Source organism: Salmo salar, chromosome ssa22 (genome assembly GCF_905237065.1).
Source record: "Salmo salar chromosome ssa22, Ssal_v3.1, whole genome shotgun sequence".
Lineage (NCBI taxonomy): Eukaryota > Metazoa > Chordata > Actinopteri > Salmoniformes > Salmonidae > Salmo > Salmo salar.
Window position 1 is genome coordinate 33,977,284 of NC_059463.1, and position 12,322 is coordinate 33,989,605.

The following is a 12,322-nucleotide window of genomic DNA, read 5'->3' on the forward strand; positions in this document are numbered from 1 at the left end:
AAAACATATACAGTGCTTTCAGAAAGTATTCATACCCCTTGACTTATTTCAGATTTGTTGTGTTGCAGCCTGAATTAAAAATTGATTAAATATACTGAACAAAAATACAAGCGCAACATGTAAAGTGTTTGTTCACATGTTTCATGAGCTGAAATAAAAGATCACAGAAATGTTCCATATGCACCAAAAGCTAATTTCTCTCTAATTTTGTACACAAATTTGTTTACATCCCTGTTAGTGAGCATTTCTCCTTTGCCATGATAATCCATCCATCTGACAGGTGTGGCATATCAAGAAGCTGATTAAACAGCATGATCATTACACAGGTGCACCTTGTGCAGGGGACAATAAAAGGCTACTCTAGAATGTGCAGTTTTGTCACAACACAATGCCACAGATGTCTCAAGTTTTGAGGGAGTGTGCAATTGGCATGCTGACTGCAGGAATGTCCACCAGAGATGTTGCGAGAGAATTTAATGTTAATTTATCTACCATCGTCGTTTTAGAGAATTTGGCAGTACGTCCAACCGGCCTCACAACCGCAGACCACGTGTAACCACGCCAGCCCAGAACCGCCAGCCCAGGACCTCAACTGTGCCGGGCAGCTGGAAGACAGCGTGTATGGCGTCGTGTGGACGAGCGGTTTGCTGTTGTCAATATTGTGAACAGAGTGCAGTGGCGGTGGGGTTATGGTATGAGCAGGCATAAGCTACGGACAATGAACACAATTGCATTTTATCGATGGTAATTTGAATGCACAGCGATACCGTGACGAGATCCTGAGGCCCATTGTCGTGCCATTCATCTGCCGCCATCACCTCATGTTTCAGCATGGTAATGCACGGTCCCATGTCGCAAGGATCAGTACACTATTCCTGAAAGCAGAAAATGTCCCAGTTCTCCCATGACCTGCATACTCACCAGACATGGCACCCATTGAGCATGTTTGGGATGCTCTGGATCGACGTGTACGACAGCATGTTCAAGTTCCCACCAATATCCAGTAACTTCGCACAGCCATTGAAGAGGAGTGGGACAACATTCCATTGGCCAGAAACAACAGCCTGATCAACTCTATGCGAAGGAGATGTGTCGCACTGCATGAGGCAAATGGTGGTCACACCAGATACTGACTGATTGTCTGATCCAGACGCCCCTAATTTTTTTAAAGGTATCTGTGACCAACAGATGCCTATCTTTAATATATTTCAATTGACTGATTTCCTTATATGAACTATAACTCAGTAAAATCTTTTAAATTGTTGCACGTTGCGTTTTATATTTTTGTTCACTGTATATTTTTTCTCTCACCTATCTACACACAATACCCCATAATGACAAAGTGAAAACATGTTTTTAGAAATGATTGCAAATGTATTGAAAATGAAATACAGAAATATGTAATTAACATCCAGATCCACATCCTTGAGCCAATACATGTTAGAATCACCTTTGGTAGCGATTACAGCTGGGAGTAAGAGCTTTGCACACCTGGATTATACAATATTTCGACATTATTATTTTTTTATTCTTCAAGCTCTGTCAAGTTGGTTGTTGATCATAGCTAGACAGCCATTTTCAAGTCCTGACATAGATTTTCAAGACAATTTAAGTCAAAACTGTAACTAGGCCACTCAGGAACATTCAATGTCATATTGGTAAACAATTCCAGTGTATATTTGGCCATGTGTTTTAGGTTATTGTCCTGCTGAAAGGTGAATTTGTCTCCAAGTGTCTGTTGAAAAGCAGACTGAACCAGGTTTTCCACTAGGAATTGACCTGTGCTTAGCTCTATTCCATTTATTTTTATCCTAAAAAACTCCCTAGTCCTTACCGATGACAAGCATACCGATAACATGATGCAGCCACCGCCATACTTGAAAATATTAAGAGTGGTACTCAGTGATGTGTTGTGTTGGATTTGCCCCAAACATAACACTTTGTAGTCAGGACAGTTAATTTCTTAGCCACATTTTTGCAGTTCTACTTTAGTGCCTTACTGCAAACAGGATGCATGTTTTGGAATGTTTTTATTCTGTTCAGACTTCCTTTTTCACTATGTCATTTAGATTAGTATTGTGGAGTAACTACAATGTAGTTGATCCATCCTCAATTTTCTCCTATCACAGTCATTATACTCTGTAACTGTTTTAAAGTCACCATTTGACTCATGGTGAAATCCCTGAGCGGTTTCCTTCCTCTTCAGCAACTGAGTTAGGAAGGATGCCTGTATCTTTGTAGTGACTGGGTGTATTGATACACCATACAAATTGTAATTAATAACTTCACCATTCTCAAATGGATATTCTATGTCTGCTTTTTTAAATGTTTGCCCATCTACCAATAGGTGCCCTTCTTTGCGAGGCATTGGAAAACATCCTTAATCTTTGTGGTTGAATCTGTGTTGAAATGACCTTACAGATAATTGTATGTGTGGGGTACAGAGATGAGGAAGTCATTCAAAAAGAATGTTAAACAACTATTATTGCACACGGAGTGAGTCCATGCAACTTATTATGTGACTTGTTAAGCAAATGTATACTTTTGAATTTATTTAGACTGCTATTACAAGGGGTTGAATACTTTTTGACTCAAGACATTTCAGCTTTTCATTTTTTATTAATTTGTAAAAATGTCCAAAGCCATAATTCCACTTTGACATTATGTGGTATTGTGTGTAGGCCAGTGACACAAAATCTCAATTTAATCCATTTTAAATTCAGGCTGTAACACAACAACATTTGGAAAAAGTCAAGGGGTGTGATTCACCGTGTGAATACTTTCTGAAGACACTGTACGTTCCGTTCTCTGCATCAACAAAACTCTCTCTATCCTCTATCTTGTTAAGAGTGTTCAGGTGTGTTGGCCATGGCTAATATTTAGCCACACCTGATCTTAATGAGGGCTTGTTTCCTTTTAAATGGGGTATGTTTGAGTAGACTGAAATGAACAGCTTTGTATGAGTTAAAAAAAAAGATGGCATGCTACCTCCTTCCTGGTGGCTCAGTGGAATAATTCCATGGCTTGAGAGCAGAAGATCATAGGTTTGACTCTCACTGATACCGTGACACAATAAAAAAGAAATGTGTTTGCATGATTAATGCTTAAGGAAATAAAAGTCTATCTGTGCTTGGAGTTCAAAACAGTTAAGCTTGCAGTGTTGTTAAAAGTCTTATTGAAACATGTTCTCATAACGTTATTTAATTATCTTCAAATAACCTATAATTTCCACTCTCAAAACATTAATATAACCCCAGGAAAACTTTCAAGGAACCATAGTAAAACATTCTCAGAACCTCATAGCAACTTAAAAATGTATGTTCCCAGAACAGGCAACATTTTCACTTCCATTCTCAGAACGTTTAAAAAACGATCAGTTTTAACGTTTAGGAAACATGGCTTTGTTCCCAGAACCAATGGGAAACCAAAAGCCTACGTTCCCACAACTCCCAAGGAACTAAATGTGCTAGCTTGGCACAAAAACATTTCTCTAACACCTTCAATGCTGTTCTATTTGTACTGAAGTTAACTGTGCTTCTTAATGGTCCTATTATATACTTCATCATGACCCAGTTAGGTCTGAACACCTATAACGATAACATTCTGAAGGAGGCGAGCTCTTGTCTTAGTAAGTTGTCAACAGCATGGTGAAGTTGGACACTCTCATGCAAACGAGCACAGGGCCCTATCCTGTCTGCTGGGCCTCCAGTAGGCCCTCTGCCAGGACCCTCCCCGCCATGCTGGCCCATATGCCAGGGTATATTTCACTCAGAGTGGCTGGCTGCAATAACGGTTGCGGTAGCACCACTGAGTTGGGATGACCATCTGTCCACCAGAGAGCTAGCAGGGCCTGGGCAGCCTGCAGCCTGTCAGCTACTAGACCAGAGAGTAGAACGATCTCCAGTCAGTTTGTTTGAGGGACCAAGATTATCCAGTAATGCCTACTTTTAAGTACTCTTATACGTCAGGGTTGTGGGGGGAAAAAAATGTATTAAGAGCACCCTCAACCTTCTGTATCCTATTTTGTATCATGGTCACTTTTATAGTTTATAATTCCACTCTATTTGTCTGTTTCCGATAGTAATATATCAAAACCGCAGCAAATGACAAAGAGTAGTCAGGCTGATCATTGATTTGTAAGGACCCACAAGAATGGGAAGAGGATAATTGGGTGAGAAGTTAAGGGCCAGGGAAAATAAGTCTTGGTGAATGTAGTATTTCTGGTAAACAAGCTAGACAGCTGAACTGAGAGAGTTTTCTTTGTACTTTGAACACGCTGCCTTGCCAGTACAATCTGTGTGCATTTGGTGTGGGTGACGTGGCTGAGTGTAGACAGACTGTACTCAGCCAGGGCGGTGTGTGTGTGTGTGTGTGTGTGTGTGTGTGTGTGTGTGTGTGTGTGTGTGTGTGTGTGTGTGTGTGTGTGTGTGTGTGTGTGTGTGTGTGTGTGTGTGTGTGTGTGTGTGTGTGTGTGTGTGTGTGTGTGTGTGTGTGTGTGTGTGTGTGTGTGTGTGTCTGTTTTGTGTACCTGTGTCTTATCAGTGTTTTTTTGTGAGTGTCTGTAGTCTTCTAGTGTACTGGTGTGTGTTATTATTCAGACTGATGGTCATAAAGCTGCTCAGCCCTCTGCAGATAACCTATGAGACATAATGGTGTTGCTTTGTTCTTGACCAATAGCCAATATTACTAATGTCTCTATGACACAACCACCACCCTCTTTCACCCTCTCTCTTAGTCCATCTGTTCCTTTAAATTTTACACTATCTTTGCCCTCCTCTTTCTTCCTTTTGTTGCTTCTGCTTTCTTCCACGGTAGTTATCTCCCAATTACTTAGCTAACATTGTGTGCTGTAGTGGTGTCTCTCCCACTGACAGAATCTCAGAGTTAGCCTGCCTGGACAATACACTGGTCTTTTCAAAGGACTTTACATTTGACATTTATATTTAGCAGACGCTCTTATCCAGAGTCAGTGCATTCATGTTGTAGTTAACCGTTAGCCTGTTGGCGTCAACTGATCGAGCTTGTTTAAACTTCATGTTCTTAAATAGATAGTATGAAATGTGATATAGGCCTACCTACCGGTTGTTGCTTTTTTTTAACACTCATACAGACAGTGGTTGTCAATTTTCCATTGCAGACTCTAAACCTAAATACATTTTTCTCTCTACTTCTGGGTCTCCCTGTCCTCTCTTGGCTCTTGTCCTCCACACAAATGATCTCATTTCAGCACTAATATGTCAGCATATAATGAATTGTACTGGTTACAATTATTTTTAACACTCTTGTTTCATCTGTTTAATTGATTAATACATTTAGTGGATGGGAGAGTGTGAAAATACTTGAATTCACTGAAAAGTTTGTGTTATATTGTAACGCTGAGTATAAAGCTGAGTTATTGAAGTTTAAAAAGTAGGCACATTAGTGATCATGACACACAATGTTTTAAAGCTGGGTGCATCCATATACTGGAGAGATCCATTTTAATGTTGGCCTCCACACAGTTTGCCCTTTATCATGAGTTTGATTAAGATCCAATTCTGTTTTACAACAATGACGACCCGTCGAGTGTTGCAGTGGGAAGATGAGGATTCAAAATGACCTAGTTTAAAACTGCCAGCAGGTTGATTTGATGGCAATCAAAACCAGTAAGACCAGGTAAAACATTGGGCCAGGACACAGGAGTAGCCTACTCCTTTATCCAATTGGTTTTAGTATTACATGTTGTGTTTATTGTGGTTGTGCTTTCCTATTGGTAAAGGGGAATGTTTTTTTATATAAGTTTTGTCAACTTTGGTCCCTCAGGCCCAGGAGGGACCTTGCTGCCGAATGTAGCATGTTAGAATTTAATGGTCTTCATTTCAGCATCAAGGACAGCGTCTTTTAATCTGATGCCCTCAGCTGGACTAGGAGCTTCTAAAAGCACTGGGTGTATAAATGGAAGAGGAAATACTCAAAATGGCCTAACAAAAATCTCTGATGGATAATTGTTTGATTCCCTAAACAGATCTTTTGCTAAGCTAAACTGTTTTTCTTGTCATGTGACCATGGGAATGCTTGCATATTTTCAATGAATTATTATTTAAATTTTCTTAAAATAAAATAATGAGCTTAAATACTTGTTTGTTTTTTTCCTGTTTCCGTAGGCTAGTTTGGTGCCTTACAGAGGAATCACTAAACTGCTTTATTTTCCCGCTCATTTATTATTGAATTTAAATCTGTGTGCACGTGGGATCGGCTTCATATATGCTGCTGCATGTGGAGCCGACAGAGATCATCCGCCCCCTTGAGAGTTCGATCCGGGGTGCCTCTCGGCCGGGGTCCGGCCCCGCCAGACAGCGCTCACAATACACAGACGCTTTACCCTCTTCACATCCTTGCTTTCATATCTCTGTGACTAATGTTTTCATATGGCTGTGATTCAACTCTAATCTAGTTATGGCATAGTTGATCTATTCCGTCGTCTGATGCTGCTTGGCCAAGTTCTTTGAAATTCGTTTGTCATTTTCTTTGTGGCATTAAATAGCACATGGCTGAACTTCATGAAAGAACACAACAGTGGTTGGGTAGCCAGTGAAGCAATGTGTATTATTACAACATTCATGTAAGCCAAGGGCCTAGTATCTGTTTAGATGATAGGCCTGGACTTGTTTGAGAGAACGTTGAATAAACTATGCATAGGCATATGTAACAAGAGAGAGACATTTGAGAGAAGGTTCACCGCATGGAAGTGGCAGATTACTAATATCAGTCCCTGTCCATTGACATTACATACACCGTTTAGATTTCCCGGGATACACTGACTAGCACGTGGCCGCAACGTCACATGAAAATCAGAACCTCGGATAGCGGCTTCTGCCAATGCGCAGCAAGACGGCAGAGCTTTTTTCCATCGCGGATAGACTGAGGAAGAAATAATCATAGGAAAATGAGGTGACAACAACGATACAAAAAAACACATCTGTGTTTCAATTAGGCTAGCATGCATTTTTATGGCAGGGTCCTCTGTTTGTCCGTCCACCAGATCAATTTCGATGGAGGCACGTCTGCTGACAGAAGCAAGTATTTAAACAATGCCACGTAAAATAGCGTTTTATTGTTGTTGAATGGACGTAATTAGTTATTGGTAGTAAACGAACCCGTTATTTAGTGGCAAAGTTGATCTGGCATGGCGATGTAATCGGTTTGCCTCGTTCCCATACTCTGGGGGTTATTCCCTGGCATCTCTGTTCTTCCTGGTGTGTGTTCTGCAGGAATCGTTGCAGGAAGAACAAAAAACAGCATGGCATTTCAATGGCAAAGGGATGTGTGTTTTTCTACAGGTTTTTGGTGTCTTGTCCGATCCTGTTTAAAATGTGAACACGTTGGATAGTAAAGTGGCTCTTGGACTTATGTGGAGAGGGAACCGTGTGGGACATATTCTCTATCTATCAGCCAGAAAAAAACATTGAGGAAACAGGGGAAGAGAAAAATACGGTGTTCTGAAGTCTAGCATGCCATTGAGGGACAAACAAAAGAGAGATGGTTATCAACTGGCCTTTTTTGTACGGACTAAACAGATGAAAGCAACACCCAAAAATGACTCGGTGGAATTACTGATGACATAGCGACATCTGTTTTTTAATAACATTGTATATTATCCCTGAGCCTTCAACGCTCCACGCTCCACTCTATCTTGCTCCCTCTCTGTTTGCGATAAATGTTCTTTCAGAACCTCAGACAGCTCCCGTTAAACGCAAGCTCTGCTATTGTGCCATAAGTGACTGGATCGAAAATGTACGAGGGGATTCAGTTTGATCCTATTGCTGTTTGGTTATGCTCATCGCTCACACTGAAAGCTATCGGGAATTGTTGTAGCGGCATCCGTTGAATCCCAAAAGAAACTGCCCATCCATGAAAAAACTTCCGCATTGTCTATCGACTACACATGGAAACAGAGAAAATGTAACAAGGCTTGATACAATCTATTTACATTATAATATTTTGATTTCCATTGATCAAGATTTTTTTGTTGGCAGTCATGCTTTTTATAGAAACCTCTGATATTTTTGTTTTAATAGTATAGCCCATAGCTAGGGAAGGCTACTTGAACCAAATAGGTTTGCACTTGGTAGCAATAATAGGCTACTTACAAGCCCATTTTGGCTCTCAAATCGTGCATAAGAAATGCCTGATTTATACAACTCAATTTATTAGAAGTAATCCTTCTAACCCCCCCCTTAAAATATTTAGATGCACTATTGTAAAGTGGTTGTTCCACTGGATATTATAAGGTGAATGCACCAATTTGTAAGTCGCTCTGGATAAGAGCGTCTGCTAAATGACTTAAATGTAAATGTAAATGTATTTCACCCTACAGCCGCATTTTGCCTAAGTGGGCTAGTTCATGATGTTTAAGTACCGGATCCGTATGTTTTTCAATGAACTGAAAGTGCTGGTTTTGATGCGGTCTGGCTCAAGACGGGGGACCGATTCTGACACAAACCCAGACAGACGAACAAGCAGCATGCGAGGGCTCGGGGTAGGAGGCTGCGGGTGGCCACCCTTCGACTGCTCTACCCGGGACGACGAAGAAGAGTACTATGGCACCAATCCCCGGCCGCGGAGCCTGGCATTCGAGGAGAGGAATGCGAAGCTCCAAGCGAGCCTGGACACTGTATCGCTCACAAGCAGCTTGGACAGTGGCATGCGCTCGCCGCAGTGCCGAATCTGCTTCCAGGGCCCAGAACAGGTAGGCTTTCCTGTCCTTCACCTATCGATCCACGTCTAGGCTACAGTTCCCTAGGCCCCTTTTGATTACCTATCGTCTCCCCATTGTTTCCAGGGCTATGCCTGTAAGTCCCTTCAAGGCTTCAAAGTTGGTTCTTCACATGTATTTCAGGTCTATACATAAGCCCACACTGCAGGGTAGCTCAGGTATCACCTTATGGCTAAGGAAAACAAGCATGTCTTTTATCAGGGCAAATAACAAACTTTTCTACAATAGATAAAGTCAACCTTTGTCTCCAAAGACCCCATAAGAGACACATTGGCTCCATGCAGACGGTTACGTTCTCCTGGAATAAAGAATAACTAATGCGGATACAAAGCTTTTAACTAAAACTTTGTTGACATGTTTCTGCATCCTCATGTTCCAGCTGCAGCCCAAACAGACAGGGATACAGCTTCCTCCCATTGAGGAGCATAAGCATGGTTTTCCTTTAGTGACTTACAGCTCTGGTTAAATTTAAGCTCTGCAATTGTGACCCCATTAGGGTGCCACAAGTTTGGTTTCATGAAGCAACTCATGAAACATCTCATCTGGAAATGTCTCCAATGGGTCAAACTTTCACAAAGTGTTACAGAGAATTTACACCATGGATGGCTATCAGTGCTGTGCCAATATTAAATATTATTGTATTGTTATCCTGTTTGAGGGACAGTTTTCCAATGGACAGCACATATTTTTTCAATATAGTTGTTTGTACTTGGTTCCATACATTGTTCCATACACATATTGTTCCATACATACATGCAGTACCCGTCAAAAGTTTGGACACACCTACTCTTTCCAGGGTTTTTATTTATGTTTATTATTTTCTACATTGTAGAATAATATTGAAGACATCAAAACTATGAAATAACGCATATGAAATCATGTAGTAACCAAAAAAGTGTTAAACAAATCAAAATATATTTTATATTTGCAATTCTTCAAAGTAGCCACCCTTTGCCTTGATGGCAGCTTTGCACACTCTTGGCATTCTCTCAACCTGCTTCATGAAGTAGTTACTTGGAATGCATTTCAATTAACAGGTGTGCCTTGTTAAAAGGTAATTTGTGAATTTATTTCCTTCTTAATACGTTTGAGACAATCATTTGTGTTGTGACAAGGTAAGGGTGGTATACAGAAGATAGCCCTATTTGGTAAATGACAAAGTCCATATTATGGCAAGAACAGCTCAAATAAGCAAAGAGAAATGACAGTCCATCGTTACCTTAAGATTTGAAGCTCACTCTATCCAGAAAATGTCAAGACCTTTGAAAGTTTCTTCAAGTGCAGTCTTAAAAACCATTGAGCGCTATGATGCAACTGCCTCTCATGAGGACTGCCACAGGAATGGAAGACCCAGAGTTACCTCTGCTGCAGAGGATAAGTTCATTAGAGTTACCAGCCTCAGAAATTGTAGCCCAAATAAATGCTTCACAGTGTTCAACTAACAGACACATCTCAACATCAACTGTTCAGAGGAGACTGCATGAATCAGGCCTTCATGGTCGAATTGCTGCAAAGAAACCACTACTAAAGGACACCAATACGAAGGAAATACTTCCTTGGGCCACTGGGCACAGACGTCATTTCATTATCTAGTTTTGTTTTACATTTGGTTTAGTTATCAACGAACATGAATTCACATGAAATCAACAAAAAATGTCACCATGTCATTGGATTTAGGTTAAAAGTTACCCAGTGGGAAGGTCCTGTGATTTCATCACAGGCAAAAAGGAAAACACAAATAACGTCAAAAGAAGTGTAACAACATGAGGGACAAACAGTGACAATAGGACATCCACCAGATTGAATACAGTAGGACATACAGTAGATATATTGAAATACAGTAGTAAAGTGCATCATGGGGTAATGCATTTAATGACCTTTGCCCATTTATCATGACATCGAATCACAACTAATCAACAAAGATTCTTGTCTTTGCAAAATATTTGAAACATTGGCAAGAAACATACAAAAACAACCCTTAAAAGTCTATTAGTGATTGTAGAAAATGTCTGTTTCTCTACCAAATACTCTTCCTGTATACTTGAGTGAATGAAATTAAAATACGTTTTGTTAGAATTATTTGACTATTTGTTTGTTAAAAAGCAACAACAAAAAAAGGCCTGAGCTAAGTCTCCCTGTAAGAGAGCCTTGGGCTGTACTATTATAGATAGAAACAGTCTCTGTTGCAGCACCATGTCCCATGATATAAGCATCCACTGAGGGAATCAAATGAGACAGAACCCCTGAACACTTTTAATTAGCCTTGGTGGTGTCCTTTGAAAGGAGGCACGTGGATCCATTGATAGAGCGGAAATGACAACATTGCGTGGAGTTGATTTATAGGAGTGTCGTGATGGGGACTTACTGTGCAGGAGAATAAGAGAGATGAAGACAGGACTGTGGAGTCTGCAGAAACCCTGTAGCTAGGGGTATAGTGCCCTAACCTTATCACACCGCTGCACTGGGGAATGATAATCCTTCCAAACCTCTAACTCTACATGTATATTAAAACGGGTAAAATGTTCTCATTAGTTGAAAGACTGCAGATAAAGAAAAGCTTAGGAAGGGGGTTTCAAATGGGAGGTCGAGGAGTCTCTTATCCTAGATGAGAATATGTTTTGAAAGTGTAACAAGTATAGTTCTAAGAATATCCTTGAAACAGCTGGCTATAGCTCTATGTTATTTGCAGTGAAGTGGTGGTGGTGGTGCACGTGTATGGACCTAGGCTCTGCTGGACGGAGAGTGCTGATGTGTAAGGCATTGGACTGCAGGCAGAGTCTGACATTCATCCAACATCAATGGAGAGACATGCTCATGGAACCTACAGTGCCCACAGTGGATTGTCAAGATGGACAACTGTCCCACATGCAATCCCATGGTTTTAGCTGAAACTCACACCATGAAGACTGTACTCACTCCAATACATTCAAGACTAGATATATTCAACTTGACTCAGATCCCAACGTACATTTATGGGATTCAATTATTCAGTCTATCTAACAGTAATAGAACTGTGTCATGAATAAAAGGACTGCCCCAGGAAACTTCTGTAAAATGAGGCACAGTCAAAATCATGCTTTCGCAACAGTTCACCTACCCTTTGTCTTCCTACGCATTCTTCTATCTACCTGTGTATTAGTTCTCTAAATAGAAACGATACAGAAAGTGGTCATTACCATATGGGTGGAAGAATCTGATCACCTTGTGCATGAATAAATATATGCTGTTTTTTTCACACTGGTCTAGTCAGAGAGGAATGTTGTAAATCATGTCCCCGTCTGGTGTTTCTGGAGCAGTAGTAACTCTGGAATTATGCACATGTCAAAATATGTGTGTGTGCGTGTGTATGTGTGTGTTTGTGTGCGAGTGTGTGCCAGTGTGTGAATGCATGCGTGAGAGTGTGTGTGTGTGTGTCTCATTTATATGGTACATCCCAAATTATATGGACCAGGGCGAGAGCAAGATCATAAAGGAGAGATGATAAGAGATGGAGAAAAATAATGGGGGAGGGGAAAGATACAAAGGAGAGAGAGGGCTACAGAGAAAAGGGGGGAAGTGAGATGGACA

The 12,322-nt window shown here is 40.7% G+C and overlaps 1 protein-coding gene across 1 annotated transcript in view; it reads left to right on the top strand.

Annotated features, from left to right (window-relative positions):
* The first annotated feature begins 6,843 nt into the window (after positions 1–6,843).
* The window catches only part of LOC106583285 (E3 ubiquitin-protein ligase MARCHF9), a 32,098-nt gene continuing 26,619 nt past the window's right edge, over positions 6,844–12,322 (top strand). Inside the window, exon 1 of the mRNA XM_014167261.2 lies at positions 6,844–8,728. Coding sequence (XP_014022736.1) covers positions 8,384–8,728 — 345 coding nt within the window. The 5' untranslated portion in view covers positions 6,844–8,383. The remainder of the gene's footprint in view (positions 8,729–12,322) is intronic.